Source organism: Calliphora vicina, chromosome 2, assembly GCF_958450345.1.
Source record: "Calliphora vicina chromosome 2, idCalVici1.1, whole genome shotgun sequence".
Taxonomy (NCBI): Eukaryota; Metazoa; Arthropoda; class Insecta; order Diptera; family Calliphoridae; genus Calliphora; species Calliphora vicina.
This window is the reverse complement of record NC_088781.1, coordinates 79,898,895-79,923,952: the sequence shown is the minus strand read 5'-3', so window position 1 is coordinate 79,923,952 and position 25,058 is coordinate 79,898,895. Positions and strand designations below refer to the sequence as shown.

General features: G+C 31.7%; 1 protein-coding gene across 2 annotated transcripts in view; it reads left to right on the top strand.

Annotated features, from left to right (window-relative positions):
* Positions 1-290: 290 nt before the first annotated feature.
* Positions 291-25,058, top strand: part of gny (garnysstan) — a 129,143-nt gene continuing 104,375 nt past the window's right edge. For both annotated transcript variants that reach the window (XM_065501678.1, XM_065501679.1), the window contains exon 1: positions 291-1,016. In XM_065501678.1, coding sequence (XP_065357750.1) covers positions 337-1,016 — 680 coding nt within the window. In that variant the 5' untranslated portion in view covers positions 291-336. The remainder of the gene's footprint in view (positions 1,017-25,058) is intronic.

Genomic DNA, 25,058 nt, shown 5'->3' with positions numbered 1-25,058 from the left:
AACAACAGGCAACTTTGACAGCTCAGACCTTAAACCAAAAACAAAATTGCTTGTGGTTTTTGTAAATGTTGTATTTGTTGTAGTTCTGTCGCTACTTTATTAATTTACTTTGACTCTATATATAAAAAATAAGTGAATTCGCCTGTATTTATTTCAATTCGCCACTGCTGTCACCATGTTAAATACGCCTTGAGTCAGCTGTTCTCGTGAGGCCACCTTATTAGATTCGCCTTGCCTTGTGTTATATACACCACAAATCAGCAGTTATTGTTTTTTTGTTGATACTTTAACATCACTAAGTAGTTCCCTGCTCTGTCGTGTTTCATTAAATATAAAATGCGCTACAATTTTGAAAATATTTTGATATTTACAGTATTATGTGTTGGAATAGGAATCCGTGGAATTGTTTCCTTAAACTCTTATTCAGGAGCTTCAAACCCACCAATGTTTGGTGATTATGAAGCGCAGAGGCATTGGCAAGAAATAACATACAATCTTCCAGCGGATCAGTGGTATTTGAACACTACTGACAACGACCTGCTTTATTGGGGAATTGATTATCCTCCTTTGACAGCATATCATAGTTTTCTTGTTGGCACAATTGCTAATCGAATAAATTCAAGTTACGTTAGATTATTGCAATCCCGCGGCTTTGAATCTGTTGAACACAAAAGTTTTATGCGCTTTACAGTGCTGGTAGCAGATTTATTTATATATATTCCGGCATCCGTGATAGTTATGATTTCGTTGAAAGCATATACATCAACAGAAAATATATTAACGTCACTCACAATACTAGTTTTATACCCCGGTCAAATATTAATTGATAATGGACACTTCCAGTATAATAATATATCTCTTGGATTATTTATTTTGTCAGTTGCATGTATATTAAAAGATCGTCACAACTGGGCCAGCTTTGTTTTCTCATTATCTTTAAATTATAAGCATATGGAATTATATCATGCCTTGCCATTTTTTGTTTATCTCCTTAAGTCGTCGTTTTCAGAAAAATCGTAAGTAATTAAAAAGTAAACTATTTTGTATTTTAATATTGTGAAACTCGTTTGTTATATACAGTCAGCGTCAAAAGAAAGTGTACAACTTGTTTTTACATTTAAAACGTTTTATTTACATATTAAAAAACAATTTTTTCTCCAGTTCTAGTATATTTAACAAAACACTTAATTGTTCTCTTGCAATATATAAACAAAAAACTAAACTATTTCAACTGCAACAAAAACAGTAACAACAAAACCAAAAATACTCCATTTTTAACGCGTCAGAAAAAAGTGTACACATTTAGAATTGCAATAAGATTTTTCTAGCTACATAAAAAAATATATTGTTATTCTTTATTTTTGCCTAGATTATAATTTTTTGTGGATCTTGATGCTAGTCTCATGAGATTTTAAGATAGTAGCTTTTCTTGTTTGATCGCGAGAACTTTAAAACCAAAATGGGAAAACAAACTGCAATTGAAACAAGAAAGTAAGTCATAAAATTTAAAAATGAAGGCAAATCGTCACATGAAATCTCCTCTATAATAGGAAGAAGCCATAATACTGTAAAAAAATTATAGACAAACAAAGAAATTTAGAATTTTAGAAGATCAGCAACGTGCCGGAACACCAAAAACCAATATGGAACCCATCATTAGAAAATTAAATCTAGACCGAAGCATACTTCTTAACTTGTTAAAGAATGGTTGTTGTATCATACACCGAAACAACGGGAACAACCCCCACAGTCACCGAACATTAATCCCATTGAACATCTGTGGTAGCATTTGGACAGACAGATCAGAAAATTAAATATTACCAGCAATGACTCTCTACACGAAATCCTGCAGGAAGAGTGGTTCAACATCCCAACATCGGTGACATCAAAATTGGTAGAAACAATGCCAAGGAGGCTTGAAACTGTTTTAAAACCCAAAAGATGTGAAATAAAATACTAAACACGTTTTTTCTTCTAATTTCCCTAAACTGTACACTTTCATTTGACGCGTTAAAAATGGAGTATTTTTGGTTTTGTTATTGTTTTTGTTGCAGTTGAACTAGTTTAGTTTTTTGTTTATATATTGCAAGAGAACAATTAAATGTTTTGTTAAATATACTAGAACTGGAGAACAAATAGTTTTTTAATATGTAAATAAAATGTTTTAAATGTAAAAACAAGTTGTACACTTTCTTAGCTCATACATGAAATGCGAGTACTCGTATTTTCCAAAATATTTAAGAATCGACGCAAAAGAAAATTTTATTTCCTATAAGAATAAGAATGCGAAACATATACAGTCAAGGAAAAAAGTCTAAATACACATTACGATTTTGAAGTTTTAGAGAATTAGTGGCGATAATTAAAAAAGATGTTATAGCAATGTTTAAGGTATTTAATATTAAGACTATTTGAAGTAAAAAAGAATGTGAAAAAAATGTAACATAGAAATTGTTGGGAAAAAACATAATAATTAGCGGGAAAAAAGTCTACATACAACGTAGTATCTTCTAACATCAAATATAATATTTAAAACAAAGAAAAAGAAATAACACTTATTGATTTATTTAAATTTGCAAACATTACAATTGTTAAAGTGATAATTAAAGATTTTTTTGAATTTTTATCCTTGAAAATGACAAATTGAAAAGAGATTTATATTACAGTTCGGAATATGGTCGTAAATCTCCGAAAGGAAAATAAATTTTATGGAGAAATTGCTAAGACAACAAAATTAAGTGGGCTACTGTACATACGATCATAAAACATTATAATAACACCAATAGAACCAAAAATAAGGCAAGATCTGGCAGACCTAAGAAGCTTTCGAGACGTGATGTTACCAATATTTTGAAATTAGTGAACCAGGATTCGAAAATAAGCGCCCCAAAATTGGCGGAACAGATCGAAAAATGTTCCAATAACATTGTTACTCCACGAAAAATTATAAACATTTTACATGACAATGGATTTAATAGAAGAACATAACGCAAAAACCACTCATTTAAGCGTAGAAAGAAACTTTGGCTTGAGTGTGATAAAGCTCATATGGACAAGGGTATGGATTTTTGGAATCGTGTTATATTTTCCGACGAAAGTAAGTATATTATTTTTGTAAGTGATGTCCGATCCAAAGTTTGGAGAAAACCAAACACTGCTCTTGATCCAAAGAATATTGTACCTATAGTCAAACATGGTTTAGGCAAAGTTATGGTTTGGGCTGCCATGGCGTCATCTGGAGTGGTTCGTTTGGTTTTTGTCGAGCGTAACATGGACCGCTATCAATATAAAAATATATTGGAACAAAATATTAAGGCATTTGTTGATAGTTTGGGCCTGGTAAATCAATGGATTTTTTTTTAAAATTTTGAAATAATATTTATTTTTTGGTTGCTTATGTAGACTTTTTTCCTATGAATTTTTAATGTTTTTGTTTATATTATGTAAATTTTTTAATTTTTTATTTTATTAATAAAGTTATTTATTAATGCCTTAAATACTGACATAAACATTTTTTTAATTTTCTTCACGAACTCTCTAAAACCCCTAAATCATAGGGTGTATGTAGACTTTTTTCCTTGACTGTATGGCTTAAAAGGTTTTATTCTCTAGATATGCATATACAAAATTCTTTCCCTAAACGTTCTGAAAGCTTTTTAGTCGAATTCCGGCCACCGGGCGATCCTATTATGAAATAAGTACGCCTTGATCGCAACTACGATACACACAGTTACTAAAGTATACATACGACCGACGTTTTGGGCCTTTTTTAAAAAATCGATATAAATAAAAATACAAGGCCTGACTTATTCCTTCATTCACTCACTCACTCAATCATGACTGATGAGTGAGTAATTGAATGAGTCAGGCCTTGTATTTTTAAATATACAGATTTTTAAAAAAGGCCCAGAAAGTCGATCGTATGTATATTTTAGTAACTGTGTGTATATCAGCACAATTTTAAACATAGAATTTGAATAGGAAAAATGAGAAAAAGGAAAAAATCGCGGTGAATTTTTTTTCATAATTGGGCCATATATAGTATGTACAGTAGACCGTACCTCAAAAAAAAGTTCGCCGTACACCCCCTAATATGCAAGGCAGTACAAAAACATTGATACAGTGGCTCAAAGCCAAACTCGTACACTAGGAAATTTTTTTATATATCTCTTAATTTCAGCATACCTCTTAAAGTTAGATAAAAAGTGTGTTTGGCAGGGTTGTAGTATGTAATTCTTTATTCAATTCATATGTAAAATAAAAGTAAAACCATTTAAATAACACTAAATAAGAATTAACAAAAAATCCGCTAAAAGCCAAACTCGTACATTTAACATGGAATGCTAAAAAGGTAACAATCAGGTAATCCACATGATTTCAAATCAAATGCCGTTTTAAAATCACACCTGTGATTTGTGCCTGTTGATTCGTTTATTTTAAATGTTTTGTTTTGCAAATAATTTTGTAGAAATATTAAAGTGAAAATAAAAAAAGCCTGGAGCTTCTGTTATATCTTTAATGGAATTAAACAGATTGGAATTACATTTTATAAAAATTTTGCAAAAACTATGGCGCAAGCTCAACCAACCACTATGTTAAAAAGAAAACAAAACAGCAAAGCTGCCACAGTACACAATTGCTTTTGATTACAACTTGCTTCAACTTTGTTGCAGTTTTTTTTCCAATTATCGCAAAAAACTTAACGCATATTGATAACTTATAATATAATCTAACAAATATTATAAATTTTATGACGAATTCTAAAATTAATTTAAAGATATTAAACATAATTTAGACAAACATTAAAAAATCAGATATAATCTTATATATAAATAGGCCACACGTTTTTTTGTGGTACACTTTTAAGTATGTTATTGTCCACCAATTTTTTTTTTTAAATTCTTTCCATAAAAGTGGTAAAAAGCGTTTAAAAGTGGTCGAATTTCGGCCACCGGGCGATCCTAGTAGAATTAATTCTGCAGATGTCGAACGGCTCTGAAATGAAAAAAAAGAAGAGTTCGAAGAGAGTGGTAATTGCACAGATTCCCTCAACTCAAATCGAAGCTTAAAGATTGTATAAAAAGACTTAAAAAGCTCTTAGAATTTCGAAAAATGGAATCATTGAATAAATATTTAGAAAGCCTGGACGCAACCCCGCAATCGGATTACTCATGGCGAGCAACAAAAAATTTTAAAAGACCTGTCATATGTAAGCCCCCCTTGCGAAATTCTAGTGGTGGCTGGGCAAGAAATGATACTGAAAAAGGGAATCTGTTTGTTAACTATTTGAAAAAAGTATTTACACCGAACTCATCAAACGAAGCAATTGAGTTGCCACCTGTTGTACCCCATTTTGGAGCAGCCGTATCCCTACGTTTTGAGATTCCAGAGATCGAAAAAGCTATTGTTGACTTAAATTCCAAGAAAGCGCCTGGTATTGACAAAATCAGTAATAAGATGCTTATGGAGCTACCCCGGATAGCAATAAAAATAATTCTTTTTATTTTTAATACTATATTACGACTTGAATATTATCCTCCAGAATGGAAGGTTTCACTGGTTACCATGATACCCAAGCCGGGAAAAGATCACACAAAAGTTGAATCATACAGACCCAACAGCAGTGTTGCCATTTAAGCACTTTCAGTGCTAGATTTAGCATTTTGTTTCTCGAAAATGCATTGAAATTATTAAAAATTATGCTAAATGCTTTTTAGCATAATTTGCTTGATACAAATTTTTTTTTTTCGAAAAAATTTTTGCTTCAAAAAAATATTTTATTCCAAAAAATGCTTTTGGAGAAATAAAAAATAACTTTTACTAATATTTCAACTAAATTTCTTTCGGTGTGGTAAGTAAATGAACGCATAAATTGACTTGCTTTTTTTATAACTATGTATGTAATGTGTTACGCATTTTTACAACTGATATAAAAAAAAAAGTTTAAAGAAATTAAAAACAAAATGGAAAATAATAAAAGTTATTTTTTTTTTAAACATTAATAGTTAGATTCTTTTGATGAATTTTTACTTCCATCTCCGTATTTAGGATATGAATTTGAAAATTTAATAAAGCAAGCGATTAGCTTAAAAAAAATTTCAATTGAAGATGAGAAGGAAATTCGAAATGTTTGCATTTTATTATACCCTTCACCATCGTGAGAAGGGTATATATAAGTTTGTCATTCCGTTTGTAATTTCTACATTTTTCATTTCCGACCCTAAAGTATATATTAGAGTGACAATCAGTTGTATGGAAAAAAATTTTTGTTAAAATTTTGAAGAGTGCCGGGTGGAATATTGTGACACTAGGCCTAAATGTTAAGTGCTGAAAATTTGAGCCAAATCGGGCAACGATTTCTGGACGCGCATCGAAGTCAAAGTTCAGATATATGCAAAATTTTACTGTTAATATGGAATAAATAGGTGAAACTCGTTAACTTTCTGCATTGTTTTCTAGAAATGTGTAGATTTATTTATATTAATGAATATTACATTAAAAAAAATTTTTGGAAATTAGCCCTGTATCTCTTTTGGTTCAAAATGACCCAAAAACTGTATTATCGCCAAAATTAGAGAAAAATGCAAATTTTTCAGTTTTTGAAAAAATTTTGCAACTAAATAAATACTTTTGCAATTGAATGTAAAAGAATCGAAATATGTACGTAATTATCGTTGTAATGAGATATAAATGACAAAATTTGATTAAAAAATTTCAAAGTTATTACAAATTCGCCAGACCATTAACGTGTATCAGGCCAATTGAACAAAAAATTTAGGAAAAAAATTAAGATATTTCGAGAAAAATTAAAATAAAAGCTCATTTTTACTTAAAATATGTCCATATTTACTTGTATATGAGTTTTTGTCTTCGTAGGATATTGTTAACCTATTCGCAGGTAAGGCCAAAAAAAATAATTTTTTTTTAACGGCTGTTTCAAAACTCCATTTTCAAATTTTTAAAAATTTTGTTAAACAAATTTCAGATTTTTTCGATCATCACATTGGGGTTTATTGAGATCAAAATAGGGAATAAAAATATGAAAAAATTATGTCAATACCTCTTACAGTTTTTCCGTACCTGCGATTTAAATTTTGCGTTTTTCAAGAAAAACTAATTTTTTGTCCATATTTAGGCGAATGAGTCCAATTTCCTTACTGTTATAAATTTTAAGTAAAACCTATTCATAATATTATAGTCCTTGTAATTTTAAATATGTTCTGAAAGTTTTACTAAAATCGGAAAACGATAACCTTTGAATCGTGAAGGTCAAAGGTCAAATTTTTCAATATTTGGAATTTTTCATGGAGAGATAGCGAAATGTTATATATTTTTGGGCCGATTTTCATGAAACTTAATAATTTTTTCATATTTTTATTCCCTATTTTGATCTCAATAAACCCCAATGTGATGATCGAAAAAATCTGAAATTTGTTTAACAAAATTTTTAAAAATTTGAAAATGGAGTTTTGAAAAAGCCGTTAAAAAAAATTATTTTTTTTGGCCTTACCTGCGAATAGGTTAACAATATCATACGAAGACAAAAACTCATATACAAGTAAATATGGACATATTTTAAGTAAAAATGAGCTTTTATTTTAATTTTTCTCGAAATATCTTAATTTTTTTCCTAAATTTTTTGTTCAATTGGCCTGAAACACGTTAATGGTCTGGCGAATTTGTAATAACTTTGAAATTTTTTAATCAAATTTTGTCATTTATATCTCATTACAACGATAATTACGTACATATTTCGATTCTTTTACATTCAATTGCAAAAGTATTTATTTAGTTGCAAAATTTTTTCAAAAACTGAAAAATTTGCATTTTTCTCTAATTTTGGCGATAATACAGTTTTTGGGTCATTTTGAACCAAAGGAGATACAGGGCTAATTTCCAAAAATTTTTTTTAATGTAATATTCATTAATATAAATAAATCTACACATTTCTAGAAAACAATGCAGAAAGTTAACGAGTTTCACCTATTTATTCCATATTAACAGTAAAATTTTGCATATATCTGAACTTTGACCTCGATGCGCGTCCAGAAATCGTTGCCCGATTTGGCTCAAATTTTCAGCACTTAACATTTAGGCCTAGTGTCACAATATTCCACCCGGAACTCTTTGAAATCTAAAAAAAAAAAATCGGCTGTCACTCTAGTATATATATTCTGGATCCTTATAGATAGCGGAGTCGATTAAGCCATGTCCGTCTTTCTGTCTATCTGTCTGACCGTCTCACAGTGGGAGAAAACCCTAATTTAGTGGAACTAAATTCGTATCTTCTAAACGCTTGGCCAAATTAATTTCATTTATATGGAAATATTGCAGGCAAGGAGGTAAGCTAATAAAGTAATGCAAAATGGGTACTGCTACTTCAGTAGAATGAGCGGGAGAGGCTGCTAAACTACACTACCTCGGAAGAAATTCTATACTATTTTCAATTGTAACAAATTATTTTAATATATCTTTCAAAAAATTTAAATTTTATAAGTAATTTTATTTATAGCAAGTAACTATTTAAATCTATAGATTTTGGACATTTACCCTATTGCCGGCATAAACTTTCAAACTTTTTTTAGTTTTATTAATAAGTTTATTTTTAAAAACGAATAACAATTATTAGTTATGAAATGATTTCATTTCATTATTATAAATAATTTAGTTATAATTAAACAATGAAATAAAGAGTAATTAAGCTAACTAACACTTGTTACAATTTTGTGAATTTTTATTACGAGATTTTTAAAATTTATTTAAATTAGTCGACTTCAGAGTCTGATGAATCACTAGGAAGTAATGGATCCAACAAAAGTTGCCTAACATCTTTCGATAACGGTTCCACTTTTTTATAGCTTGCAGGTGAAACTAGAGATGCTAATCGGTACTGATTTTTGAAAATCCCGGGGTTCGGGATTTGGTAAAGAATCCCGAAATCCCGACCCGGGTTTTCGGGATTTTAGATTTCCCGAAAATCCCGAATTATAAGAAATAAACGTACATAATTATGTCTTTACAATTGAAAGAAAATTTTTTATTTAGCAATTAATTTTTATTAGACACCAAAAAGCTTAAAATACTTGCATGAGTACATTATATAAGAACAAATAACAATAAAGTATGTATATTAAGGTGGGTCGATTTTTTTGACGAAAAAAAACAAAGAAACGATAGGTCTAAAATCAAATCCTATTTTGCGCATTTCGTCTTTTATCCAATGATATTTCAGTATTTTTTTATTGGATAAAAGGCGAAATACGCAAATGTTATATTTTTAATCTAAATAAAGCACTACCATATTTAAAAGGACTCATAATTTTAAGGCAAATTTGGTATATGGGCATTTGTTTTTAGCAACTTGTAAGTAGTTAGAATTACATAAATTTCATTTTTATATAATGTAATGACCAATAACACTTCTTATATACAATCTTAAAAAAATAAGGAACAAATTTAGTACGAGATTTTACATCGTCCCAACGATAATAATTTCTTAAAAAAATTATATAAATTCACCTCGCACTTTTTCGCAGCTAAATTTTTTACCATATGTAGTCTGTAATATGGCCTTGATATTGGCAAAAAAATTAGGACTGCATCTCACAGCATTAGTAACTGGCAACCTTCCGAAAATTCAAAAAGTAAAAAAAATAAAATGCTATAAGAATATGGCCATTGGTTATCACAAATAGCGGAAAATATATTTTTATTTTTCTGATTTACCAAGCCTCATATTCCATCTACATAAAAAAAAGTAAAAATACAACTTAAATAAAACCTTATACTATCCAGGTTAATAACAACTTTGAAACCAATTCTTCATAAAAAAAAATTTCTAAAATATTTTTTACATTTAAATAGTTGTCAATACCAAACCACTGAAGTTATTAATAAATGTTAAATATTTTTAAGTACAGCAACAACTATAGATTGAAACTACATAACAAAAAATCAAATATGCGAAAGTTTTTTTTTTTTATTTTGCGCCACTAAATTGTTGATTTCTCCCACAGTGCGTCTGTCTGTTGAAATCAATTTTCTGAAGATCCCAGATATCTTCGGGATCCAAATCTTCAATAATTCTGTCAGACATGTTTTCGATCATGCTATTTAAAATCAGCAAAATCGGTCCACAAATGGCTGAGATATGAGGATAAAACCAAGACAACCTCGATTTTTTACCTATTTTTGACCTATATCTGGATTACTAAGGCATTAATATAGACAATATGGATATCTAATGATAGATATTTCAAAGACATTTGCAACGTATATAAGACCATAGTAAGTTGGACCTACAATGGGTCAAAATCGGAAAAAAAATGTTTAACCCGAATTTTTTTTTTCAAAAAAAAAAATTAATAGACAAAAAAAAATTTTTTTAAAATTTAAAAAAAAAAATTTAAAAATTTAAAAAAAATTTTTTTTTAAATTTAAAATAATCGAAAAAAATTTTTTCCAAAAAATTTAAAAATTAAATTTTGTTTACCTAAAAATATTTAAAATTTTAAGGTATAATTTGGTGAAGGGTATATAAGATTCGGCACAGCCGAATATAGCACTCTTACTTGTTTTTAAAAGAACTTGTTAATCAACTAAGAAATCATTTGCCTAAAAATATTAAAAAATATTTCCATATTTTTTACACAAAATACCCTAAATCATGTAAAGAGCCCAATAACAAACATTTTAGAAAAGTTCAAGTATAGTTTAACAGATATAAATATTATTCAAAATCAGTGTTCTTATATCTCAAAACAAGATTGGGAAGAAAAATCTGATACAATGACTTTTAGGTTCAAGTATATAATTTTAAAAATTCTGTCGGTGAAAATGTATTTAAAGAATTGTCTATTTTTGTATTGTCATTACTCGTTTTACCATTTTCTAATGCCGAAGTTGAAAGACTTTTTAGTTTAATGGTTTTAATTAAAAATAAAATTCGTAATCGAATTAAACCAGAATTGTTAAGTTCAATAATACAAATTATTTTTTTTTTAAAAAAAGAGAAGTAACACTCAGGCAATTAATATGCCTATATTAAATGTGTTACTTTCTTTGGAAAGGGGATATAGGGTGTAGAGGAAAAGGTGGTGAAAGGAGGAGAAAAGCTTTTAATTGACAACTCTGCAATTGCGCGTTATGTTTGTTATTAGTGCAGGTTGCTGCGCCTCAGGTGGTGAGATGGCGCCTTAGTCAAGCCAACAACCTTTATTTAATTATTTTACTTCGGTGGCGTTTTAGTGTTATACCACCGAAGGAGGGCGCTGTGATAAATATTAGTTATTAGTAAACTAATAATTATTATAAACTGATGTTGTTGATTGGCAGCGGCTGGGAATCGAACCCAGGCCACAAATACCATATCATGCTTAATGATCAAACGCGCTAACCAATTAAGCCACAGCACCCTCATAATTCGAGAAGGATTGAAATTCGAAAATGCATGTTGTTACATCAGAAAAATATCAAAATGAAGATAAAGACAGATATATCAGAAATATTGGATTCAATTAATTATTTTGTATAATCAGTAGGTATGCTAATAGCTTTTGTATCGAATAATATTGATAAATGTATTAATAAATTAAAAATTAAAAATCTTATTTCATTAAAAAATGGAAGTTATAAAAAATATTTGTTATTTTATTCTTTAAAACAAAAACACAAATTCAATATAAAAGTATATATTTAAAAAAACTATAAAATGTAATATAAAAAAAATATTCATATCTGAATATAATGAACATATATGTAAATATTTTTGGACTACATTTTATAAAATAACCTACAATTTCTTATTCCCAATTTATTTTCAGAAAAAATTTTGAATTAATATATCTTTACCTTAATATAGAAACGCCCTAACTCGTTTTTTTCCAAAATTTAGTTTTTTTGCATACTTCGATAGATAATCCCGTAATATACCATTAATAAAATAAAATTGGATGAAGACCTTCATAACATTTTGTGTTAAAAAGAATCACAACTACAGAACTTTAAGTTTTATTAAGTTGTTTTCTTCTCCTTTAAAGTAAGGAAAGTGTTAGTTAGGGCCTTTCTATATTAAGGTAGCGATATGAAATGTAATCTATTAAAACAAGTCAACAATTGTTATGAACATAATTAGAAAAAACTATAATTTATATTTGTAACATTTGAAATAAAAATTGTATTGTTGCATTGAACAAATTTAGCACTTTTTTTTTCTTCTGTAGAACATTTTAGCACTTAGTTTTTCAAGTTTTTGCATATTTTGAAATTAATTTTCTGGCAACACTGCCCAACAGCTTATTGTCTAATATATCAAAGCTATTTGAGAAGATACTTATGAACAAGTTGTACCCGATGTTAACGGAAAACAATTGTATTCCGAATCATCAATTTGGATTTAGAAGAAAACACAGTACTATCGATCAAACCCATAGACTTGTAAATATGATGAGAAAAGAGTTGAAGAAAAGAAATACTGTTCCGCACTCTTCTTTGACATTTCTCAAGCGTTTGATAAAGTATGGCATGATGGTTTAATATACAAATTGAGTCAAAATTTACCCGAAAACACACATAAGCTATTGGGAAGCTATTTAAATGATCGAACATTTAAGGTTAAAGAAGGAGACTTTTTAAGTACTGCACAACCCATTGAAGCTGGAGTCGCCCAAGGCAGTATCCTGGGACCCTTTTTATATTTGATATATTCGTCTGATATGCCAGCTAATAATCGCACTCATACATTAACATTTGCTGATGATACTGCTATTCTAAGCATTCATGAAAACCCTCAAGAAGCGTCTCGTTACTTACAAAATCACATATTTGAATTAGAAAAATGGTTAAAACAATGGAAAATTAAAGTCAACGAGCTAAAAAGGTACACATATAACATTTACATTGCGTAGAGAATCATGCCCAACTATTCAAATCAATAACCAAACAATAGTTCAACAATGGGAAGTGAAATACCTCGGAATACATCTCGACCGTCGCACAGTGGGTTGAATGGTACCCAAAGTGGCGATTAATTCATAGAAGCCGTAGTTTTAAAATATTATATTTTTTTATTGATGAGTTATTATAAGCACATAAAAACACAGCATTTTATAAAAAAAGGTTAAAAAAAATGTTTTAACCCTTTAAGCGCATTATTGTTTTTGGAAAAAAAGACATTTTTTCACAATTTATGCTGTAACTTTGGAATGGAAAGCGATAAATTATTGAATAAAATTGGAAATTAAAGCATACTTAATGTGCTATTAAAAAATTCAATATATAAATTTATTGTTGTAAATTTGTTTAACAAAATTTTTAAAAATTTGAAAATTGAGTTTTGAAACTATCGTTAAAAAAATTTTATTTTTTTGTTCAAACCTAAGAATAGGTTAACGGTATCCTACGAAGACAAAAACTCATATACAAGTATATATGGACATATTTTAAGTAAAAATGAGCTTTTATTTTAATATTTATCAAAATATGTTAATTTTGTTCCTATATTTCTTGTTCTAGTGGCCTGAGACACATTAATGGCCTGGCGAATTTTTAATAACTTTAACATTTTTTGACCGAGTTCTGTTTTTTATGTCTCATTAGAACGAAAATTACGTACACATTTCGATTCTTTTAAATTAAATTACAAAAGTAATTTTTTAATGGCAAAATTTTTACAAAAACTGAAAAAAATGCATTTTTTTCCCTTTGAAATGGATCTCAAAACTTCAGGGGGCTTGCGGCACGTCTTATCCCCAACCGATTTACCTAAAATTTGTTCAGGATGATTTTTTTACTAATGTTCACCAAACTGGAGGGTGAGAATGGCCAAAATCCAACTTTCGGTTATAAAGGGCCACCCTAGTATTTATATTAGTATAAATTTAATTTAAAATCCAATTATTGTTTTACACAAAATTTTATAAATGTACAAATTTTTTAAAAAAGTCACAAAAGAGAATATTATAATTTTTTCGTAATGAATAATCATAAATACATAAAAACACAGCATTTAAAAAAAAAAAATTAAAAAAAAAATTTAACCCGTTAAGCGCATTATTGCTGTAACTTTGGAATGGAAAGCGATAAATTAATGAATTAAATTGGAAATAAAAGCATACTTAATATGCTATTAAAAAATTCAAAACATAAATTTATTATATGTATTTACATTAGCATAAATTTAATTTAAAATCTAATTTTTGTTTTTCACAAAATTTTATAAATGTACAAATTTTTTTTAAAAAAAGCCACAAAAGACAATATTATAAATTTTTGTAATGAACAATCATAAATACATAAAAACACAACTTTAACAAAAATGTAAGAAAAAAATTTGTTTACCTATTTTGTATCAGAATATGTTTTTTTAGCAAGAGGAGTTCTTTCACTATAACTTAGGCCCTAATTTTGTAAATCACGTCACCAAAGTGATATTTATGTGCAAAGCAAAAACAACAATTCACACATTTCAAAAATTTGTTTTTGTTTTATGTACAAATTGTGAACCAAACAAACGCACAAAAATTCAAGCGTTGATTTGCCTTTCATAATTTGAAAATTGTGTACACAAAACAAAAACAAATTTTTAAAATGTGTGAAATGTTGTTTTTGCTTTGCACATAAACATCACTTTGGTGACGTGATTTACAAAATTAGGGCCTTAAATAAGTAAAAAACCTCAATAATCCCGCACGATTTTTTTTCTGTATATAGAAGCTGAAAGTTAATATTTTAAGAGCATTTAATGGAATTTACCCGATCTCGCCCTGATTTTTTTTAAACTCAATCTATATATCGAAAAAACCCCAATAATGGAGAACTTTAAAAAAAATCTTAAAAAATATTTTCAAAACATTTATCTAAACAAAAATTACACTAGTTTACAAATCAGACATTTTTGTTTGCATGGAATGAAACTTATATTTTTGAGAAGAGCTAGGGATGCTAGTTAATTGACCATTTTTTGTTTCCCACCTATACGTCAAAATTTTGAGATATATGGGTTTTTATTTTTCACCTGCCCTGAGTACTACTAATACATACTGTAGTGTACGGAATTGTAGTAATTAAGTATTTACATCGTTTTTGGATACTCAACACTCTGGCGAAGCTACTAGATACTTTCAGAGTTGTATTCTTTTGACAAATTCCAAAAAAAATTAACGGGAAAAAAATAAATACTGTTTAAAAGTACATCTTTCCTGTAGATAAAGGTTAATAAATCGCTATTAAATACAAAACTCTAAAGTAAAAACTATTTTAAAATGTCTTCTAGGAATTGTAAAATAAACCCAGACCATTTTTGTGTTATTTGCGGAAAAATTATTCAGTCAAATCGAGGTTTTCCTATAACGCAAACACTGCAAAACGCTTATTTACATTAACAAATCTCGTAAAAGCTTTAAATAAGACAAAACCAGCATTTCAATATTTATGCAGCGTGTTCCCGAGTCTTTCTGAGGCTAAACTAAAAGAAGGGATATTTGCGGGTCCTCAAAGAAGAAAAAATTTGGTTGATACCAAATTTGAGTGCCTATTAACCGATGTTGAAAATGCAGCACGGAATTCTTTTAAACTTGTTCAAGAATTTTTGGGGAATAAGTAAAGTCAAAATTACAAAGATATTGTTGCGAATTTATTACATAATTTCGAACTGATTGGTGTAAATATATCCCTCAAAATTCACTTTTTATATTCTCATGTGGATTTTTTCCCGGAAAACCTCGGACACATGAGTGACGAACATGGAGAGCGTTTCCATCAAGATTTGAAGTTTTTCGAGAGGAATTATCAAGGTTTTTGGGATCAGAATATGCTAGGAGACTACTGTTGAAGTGTCGTGAGGGAGACAAATGAAAATAATTATAAAAAGAGGACTAAACACTTCACTTTTAATTTTGTTGTCCTAATTTAATGTACATTTTTATATGTTTCGTTTATAATAAATATCTCAAAAGTTTAACGTCCTGGAATTTTTTTAATATTTTTTCCGAAGTTAGAAGACCTAAATACACAAATCCCCATATGTTTCAATTCATGAGCAAAAACCTTGTAAACTAGTGTTATTTATTTATGTTCTCAAGTACCTGAAGTTGATGGTTCCATTTTAATATTTCTACTTTTAACAGATTTAACAAAAAATATATGCTCTCGAAATATCACAATTTTCAATTTTAACCACAGCACGCAAAATTTGTAAAAATTATTTGACTTTGACCGCTCACTGCCAATAAAGTAAGTTACTCACAACTGTTATTTTAGCAGTTTGTGATGTATTATGGTTAGGTTAGGTTCCATGGGTAGCCACTCTTCAAGCAGCTCACTTGGGTCCATTAAGAAAACTGATCCCATTGTGATACCCAAGGGGTAAACGTCTGTGTATTAATTATACGTCCATCGTTTCCAGGCTAAACCAACCAGATTCTCTGATGAAAGAGTAGATTCGTCTAAGACTCAATCCTGATAGCTCATCTAAGCATGATAGGAATGGTAATCCGAGGATGCGTTCCCTCAGGTTTATCAGAGTTGGGCATTTGCAGAATAGGTGGGACACCGTCTCCTCCTCTTCTTCATTGTGACACTCTTACAGTAGTCATTGTACCGTAGGCCCAATCTCCTAGCATGTGTTCCAATTATACAGTGTCCTGTAATGAATGAAACAATTAGCCTTATTTGCTCACGACGAAATTCTATAAGTAGATTCGTCCTGTTGGCATCATATACGGGCCAAGTAGACCTCGTTATAACACAGCAAGACTCATTGGTCCACCTGTTTTGTGCAGATTCATATAGTATCCGCTGAACAGCCATCTTGCAATTAGCAAGGGAAATACCAGAAAAGGGATCGATCTATTCATCATCCATCATCGCCCCCCTTTTGGCCAGTTCGTCTGCTATACAATTACCCTGATTTCCATCGTGACCAGGCACCCATATAAGTGTTATCCTAGAATGTCTCGCTATCTCATTAAGGGATACCCGGCATTCCTCGGTTAACCTAGATGTCGTGAAGACACCCGCTATTCCGTTAACTTCAGCCTTGCTGTCAGTAAATATACATATATCACCAGATATTCGATAAAACCTCAGCCAGTTGGATGCACGTTTAATGGCCGTAACTTCCGCTTGGAGAGCTGTACAGAAGTTAGGTAGCCTGAAGTAGGATTTAATCCCATAGTTATCAATGAAGAAACCACCACCGACCCTGCAGCCCCTTTTTGAGCCATCAGTGTATATCCTTATGACATTGTCAGGGGGAAAGAGTCCGCGCTGCCATAAATCCCTATTCGGAATCAAAATATGGGACTGCCTATCGAAAAAAGGTTTTGCGATGCAGTAATGGACATTACTATGTAAGTGCCCATAATAATTCAGTATCTTAGAGTGCCCATAGTCTTTTCCAGACCACGAACATCCAGCCTTCAGTCTCACAGCAGAGTTGAGAGCCATTTGTATTACCATCAAATCAACTGGTAACCAGTTTAGGATAGTAAAAAGTGCCTTAGAGGGGGTAGTCCTTATAGCGCCTGTAATCAGTATCGCGATAGTCCTAAGAACTCGTTCCACAGCCTTCCGGTGAGTAGCATTATCCAATGCATGCCACCACACCACCACTCCATAGAACAAGATGGGTTTAACAACTGCTTTGAAGATCCAATTGATACCCTTCGGCATAATACCCCAGTTTGTACCAATTGCCCTTTTAAAGGAATTAATGGCCACATATGCCTTGTTAATCCTGTTTTGAATGTTCAAATTCCAGGATAGCCTTTTATCTAGAATAATGCCAAGGTACTTTGCATTATCTCTGATCTCGAGTCTGATTCCATTCAGTTTAGGTGGTCTAAAGTCATCGATCTTATACCTCCTAGTGAAGAGAACTAATTCCGTTTTCTGTGGGTTCACACTAAGTCCACTCAAAATATAGCACATATGACTCTATAACCGAGTATCGTTCCGACTAACCGGCGAACACCAATATCAATCCCCAGTTCTTCCATCGCAGATAGGATGGCGTCAGGCCTGACATTGTTAAAAGCTCCTTCAATATCAAGGAAGGCAACAAGTGAATACTCCTTATGTGATAGCGACTCTTCAATGGAGCCAACTAACGAGTGTAGAGCTGTTTACACAGATCTGCCCTTAGTGTAGGCATGTTGGGATTTAGAGATGAGTTCATTCGGAATGGTCATTCTCAGGTATACATCAATCACCCTTTCTAGGGTTTTCAGCAAAAAGGATGCGAGACTAATTGGTCTGTAGTCCTTTGGTTTAGTATGAGTCGCCTTACCTCCTTTAGGAATGAAGACTACTCTACACCTCGTCCACCATGTAGGGATATAGGTCCATCTAATACACGCTTTCCTTTTCGCGTTCCTTGTAAGGTTCTTAAAGTGATTCACAGAGGACTTATATGCCGGCCAGTTACCCAGTCTCTTTGCCTCGTTGAACAGTTTACGACACGTCCTTCTGGCGTGTGCAATCTCAGGATTCCCCCAGGGAGGTTTATTCCTACCCCTGCGGATGTTCGGCTTGCAGGCCAAATTAGTAGCTGATTGGAACGCTTCTGTAAGTGTCTCAACTGCTACCTCAATATCTTCCCTACTTTCAATGGGGGCGGGTTTGATAAAGACTGGGAGAGTATATTACACTGCATCTCCCAATTGGTCTTTCTCCTATTTAGAATGATGTTATCACTCCTATACGTTATTGAAATTAATATATTGGTGATCAGAAAAAGAGCAGACTTCAGAGACAGCCCAATTATTAATCATGCTGTGGTGCTCAGCACTCACAAGTGTTAAGTCAAGAACCTCCCTTCTATTCGAAACAATGAAGGTAGGTTCTGAACCTCTATTTACTACTTCCAAACTACTATTAAGTATGAAACTGAAAAGAGTCTCACCTCTTGTGTTGGTGTCGCTGCTACCCCATATAATGTGGTGCGAGTTAGCGTCAACCATAACAAACAGCCTTCATTAGTTTCCCATGAGACTGCTACTGTATCTTCATTGCTGTAATCAGACAAAATGAAGATATTCAAAGAGCTTTTAGCCAGTATACAGGATCTAATTTTACCTGCGCCTTTAGGGTAGTAGAGCTTATAGCCCTTCAAACATAGTCCACGTATACGATCCTTATGGATCCAAGGTTCCTGGACCATGACTAGTGGTGAAGGTTTATCTGTGTCACCCTCACCATCTGTGTCACCCAACTCCTGGTCAGAGTTCAGGAGGGCGTCTTCGTCCACCGCCTCAACCATCCATTCAAAGAAGGTATCAACTAGTTCGGAAACTGAGTTGGTATCTTCAATGTCGGTTGGATCGACGGCTTCATTGCAATCCATACCCTCTTCCGAGAGCATGGGCTTAACATCACCTGAGGATGTATCGCTTTTGTTGTCGCTACGGTAGACACGTAGGTCGATCGTACCAAATTCATAGTAGACCTTCCTTGTGCCTTCCTTAGCGGCCCCAAAGAGTCCTTATTCAGGACAACGATCGCCTTTCTTGAAGACCCCTCAGCGTCCGTAACCTTAACAACTTTCCAATCTTGAGTTGGAAGCTGTGGGTTACAGCACTGAAGGATCTCCAAGATCTCCTCCGGGCTAGATGGCTCAGCTGGTATTTTAGCTATGGATCTAGGCTTTCGGGGTATCTCACTCACAGATACCACGTCAAGCCTAGACCCCGGCCAAACCTCACCCAGTGATGCGACGGCAGTCTTTAGTAGCAACGCTGAGCGACCCTGGTACCAACCAGCATCATCGCATTGTGGAGGAGTGCCTGGGTCCTCTTTGAGAACTTTCCAAAACACCCCTACCAGTTTTTGCTTCACCATATCCATATTCAATTGTCAAAGACAAGATTGTCTTTGACAATCTCGCTAAAGGACTTGGCTAACGACCTTTGTGTCGCTTTGGGCCTTTTAGGTCCCGGTTGCTGGCTCTTGGCCGCTGAATCCTCCTCTGAACGTTGCCGTTTAGGCCCCGCTGGTAATTCAGCAGAAGGAGGAGCGGTCTTGAGACCAGCAATATGGGCTTTCGCCCAGGAGAGCGAAGCTTGTTGCTCCTTAGTGAGTTCCTCAGCTTTTTTAGAGCCGAGTGCGTCAATGAAACGATAAGCGGAACGCATAGTGGTAGCAGCCCTTCTAGCAGGGTTTTTATGCCTGGGATTCGATTCGGAGCCGGAGTTGGCCAGGGGTGATGCGTCTTCAGGACAGGAGGATTCCTTCACTAGACCTGATCGCACAATTGGCATGTGGGCTTTAGCGGCTTTGGAGGTACTAGGAGAGAAATCCAGAGGTACCTCGCCACTTAGTCACTACCACCTATTGTATCAAATTTTTTACATTGGTGGATTTCGGACGGACATTAAAAAGAGCCCTGACGGACCAACCAACAGAACCACCCCTCTCAGTGAGGGGAAATGGTTCGATGGAAACGTCTGATAGCCGCCCCAAATGAGAACAGACGCTATCAGACAAGGGGAGGGTAGTTCTTAGTATCATGCTCAACGCGTGCCCTTCTGGAATGGGAGACCCTACCAGAGACAGCCAACTCTAGTTAAACTGTCCCCTCCAGCATGGCCAGCACAAATCTACGATGGGTAGTCATCTTGACGCACTTTAACCCAATACCAAACGTGACTGAAACAGATAAAGTTCAGCTTTTGAATTAATCGCCACTTTTGGTACATTTCAACCCTCTGTGCGTCGCCTTACATGGAAAAGCCATATAGATGCAAAGTTGACCCAAATAAAATTGAAATCAATTCAAATTAATTGGCTTCTTGGCAGAAACTCTATGCTTAGTTTAGATTGTAAACTACTACTTTATAACATGATCATAAAACCGATATGGTGTTATGGTATACAGATATGGGGCACGGCCTCAGCGTGAAATGTAGAAAAGATCCAAAGACGCCAAAACAAGTTTCTAAGAATGATCACAGTTGCCACCTGGTATATCAAAAACGCGAATATACACAAAGATCTAAACGTGCCCATTGTAAAAACTGAAATCTCGAAAAATGTACAAAAATATTTAAAAAAAACTTGAAGTTCACCCAAACCCACTGGCCCGCAACATATTAGATAACCGTGGCCACACTCGATTAAGAAGGAGGCACACAGCAGACCTAATCTAGAAGGAAGAATGCAAATTTAACCAAAACAACCATGAACAAAAAATGTTTTCGTCCGGCACTGGCTGAACTAATTAAATAATAATTATTATATATAAGATTTGAACCACTTATTGTTATATAATAATGAAGATACAATAAATAAATGAAAATGAAAAAAAAAATTAAAAAATTTTAGTCTGGCAAGCTTCCATGTATTTTCGGAAATCATAAACAGCTAACATCTGAAAACAAACCTGAAACCACAAAAGAAATGACAAAAGCAAATAAACTTTTTACTGCAGAAAAGGTGTATCTAGATTTTTATTAAATTTTAAGTGTTTTTTTTTTAATAAAACAAGTAATTCTATAAGAAAATTAAAAAAAGAACATATTTTTTAATTTATTTAAATAATTTATTTTAATATTTTCTATGTAATAGCCGCAGAAATAACCAAGTGATTTGAAAACATTAGTGACTTTGCTGAACGTTTTAAAATCACAAAATTATGTGCTCAGAACACCTTTTATGTGATTTCAAATCACTTTTATAAAATGTGATTTGCAGAACATACCTGAATACCATAAAAATCATTACTTTGTATGGTATCATTTTGATTGAATAAGCATTTATGTTCTCTTAAGCATTCCACTAGTTTGCGGCAAACGGTGGTATCAATATTTTCCCCTTCCTCAGTAAGAACTCTTCTCAACTCCTATTTAGAGGAAATTTGGTGTTGTCTCACTTTATTATCGAGGTAGCTACATTTTTAAATAAGCTGCGTTTTAATATTAAAAAATAAAAAGTTAGGTGTACGAGTTTGGCTTTGAACCACATTTAATCACTAAAATAAGTGCAGTATGTCATGGGTGACTTTTCACATCTACAATATTTCATGTCAAGTAAACCAAATTTTTAGTTAGTTTTATTGGATAGTAAGAGAAAGTAAGGTTAGTTTTATTGGATAGTAAGAGAAACAAGAACTCTCTGAGTTAGAGGGGGTCGAAATTTGACATTTTGACCAAGCAGGTGTTTTTTCTCATCCATGTAACTTATTATGTATTGCTCTTACCAAAAGGTGTCCCAAATAGTTTAGATAGCTATATCTTCAATCTTTCAAGGGTGCGAGTTGGATATCTATCAAAATAAATATTTTGTAACTCAAGACATACAATTTTTGACGTTGTTTTTTTGCAAAATCTTATTTTTTTTAAAATGGGATTTTTTATATTTTTTTTTGCTCTAAAGAAAGCTTAGATCTATTCCTTTAAGACGTTTTTCGTCGCTTAGTGGGATATCTAAAAAATATTTTGTAACTCAAGACATACAATCTTTTTTTTTTTTTTTGCAAAATCGAACTTTTTCCAAAATGTGCTTTTTTAAAGCTTAGATGTTTCTTTTAGCCCATTTTTCGCCGACCGGTGATTATAATTATCATCACTTTTACTATTCATAACTGATAAATAAAAAGTTTTTTATTCAATATAATTTAGTTTATCGAGCCCTTAGCGCCAAATTATCGTAAGCGACATAAACACAAATTTTACAGGACAAGGTTTTTTTGATTATTTTGTAATTTATACATAGAATTAAAAAAGTTATGATGCGGTATAATATAATTTATTTCAAGCTATTTGCTTTTTTTTCAAAAATATTTATAACTTTTGACAATTAAAAATTCATGGAATACTTTATTGAAAAATATGACAAAAAATGTTATTTACACTGCAGCCACACGATCAAGTTTTTCTTGATAGTTTTTACATATACTGCTTGTCAAAATTTATAAAAATTGAAAGCTGTGACGTAGGCAGCACGCAACTTGAAAACAATTTTAGTACAAATTGGGCAAAAAAATGTAATCAGCTGTTTTCTTGAATGAAAAATTGAGCATCAACTTGAATGAGAAATTGAATGCAAGTTCGTTTCAATTCTTAAAAGTGTGAGTGTATTAGTAAAAAAGTTAAAACTTGAAAGGCAAAACTTGATCGTGTAACCCCCAAGTTAAGTACAAATCTATATAGTGGTTTACTACTTTAGTTTACATCATTGTTGAAAAACTATTTTCAACGAGTAAACAGTTAACGGTATTTAAACTTTATTTGTCACCAACTACTTAGAAATAAGTAGTTGGCGTCTTTTGGAAGCCTTTTATTGCTCTTCGTGCTTTATATATTGAAAAAAGGTAAAATTTGATTATTAATAAAGGAAAGAGATTCTGCTCTTTTATTTTGAATTTTTATTTTTTCTTGTGTTTTTATTTTTATTGATTTGGAACGGATATACGCCGGAACATTGGTCCTTCTCCCACGGATAAAACACAAAAGAATTTCATCCTCCAACCAAAAAAAGGAAGTTATTGTCAAAATAGAAAGGAAATTTATTACATTGTGAATTAATTATATTTTATCAAAAAGTGTATTAATTTATACAATACTTTTTGACATTTTACGATCGGTACCATTTTAATCAAGGCTGAGTTTGGTTACTTGGACGAACAGCCATAATTAATAATTAAAAATTTTGTGCATTTACAAAGTAAATTAAATAAACAAATTAATGAAACTTCCCGCAGTTTAAATCAGAGTACGGAAATAAATAAATCGAAACGTTTGCTATCGTTTTGTTTAGTTCTTTTCAGTGAGTAAAACAAAAACCAAACATAAACATAAACAATGAGAATGTTTGTGCCATTTTGTTTTGTATTGTTTTTGCTCATGAGCGCAAACTGTACATTAATATAAACGTACGCAGCTAGAAAAGAAAAGAGTAAGAACAATATTGAAACATTCTGATAAAAAACGTTTGGTAATTGATTTACTCTTTATAATAGAGAACGCAGTAAAAAAAAAACAAAACGAATAAAAAATACGTTTCTCTATCTGTTTTGTACTCAAATGTACGATTGTAACGGTAAATTAAATAATGCAGATGAGTGAAAAGCCAATCGTTTCGTTTTCTCTCTTTGTCACTTGAAAAGTTTTTGTTTTGTTTTTGCTCATTGTTTAAGTTAGTTTTTTTTGTATGTGTATACTCCCTTTTGTTCACCCTTGGGTGGGGATATTTTTTTCTAAATTGTAACGACTAAAACCGTTAACGGTACTTTTCTTAAGCATTGTTCGCCACTTTGTTTTGCATATAATAATCTATTCGTAGCTTGATCGCTAAGACCCATACAACGTATTCTGACACATAAAGGTAATATAATAAAGAAAATATTTTTTTAATATAAACAAAATAAAAACACAGTTTTATTTCTTTTTTTATTTCACGCACAAACAATTGGTCCAATCGAGCCGGATTTTTTGCCGCACATAAAACAAGTACGAAGAACACAAATTAATTTGTATCTCCTTTTTTTATTTTATGGTCATAAAAGAATCGCCATTTTTTGGACACTTTCCGCATTTCTTATTTTGTCTATTTCTTATTTTTGGAAAACATATTTACAAAATAATAAGGTGCGTACTTGAATTTCTTTATAAAAAAGTGCAGTGAATTTTGTAAAAGAAAAGTGTTTTTTATTTATTTTGTTTATTAAAAATAAAAGTGTTTAAACAAACACTCACATATACATACATATTAGTTAAAATATTACTGTGTGTTTGTTGTAGTTGGTCGCTTTTCCAACCCTCACTTTATTTGACACTAGCTTTGTGTTTCGTTTTCTACTACTAGAAAATATCAACTGAGGGTTTGTTTACGTGGACGGACAGAATTATAGAAACTAAATTTATTTTGATAATTTGCGAGAACATCAAGCGAGAATTTTATTTCTGATTTTTTAATTTTATTTGTACATTTTTTAAATAATTTCCGAATTACGGAATTTTTTTGTTTGTATGAGAGTGGGCTAATACGAGGCTAATATTTCTCCACCATGGTACATGAAGATGCGGACATCAGCGATGGTGTGGATCGTGAGAAGGTTTCCTCTA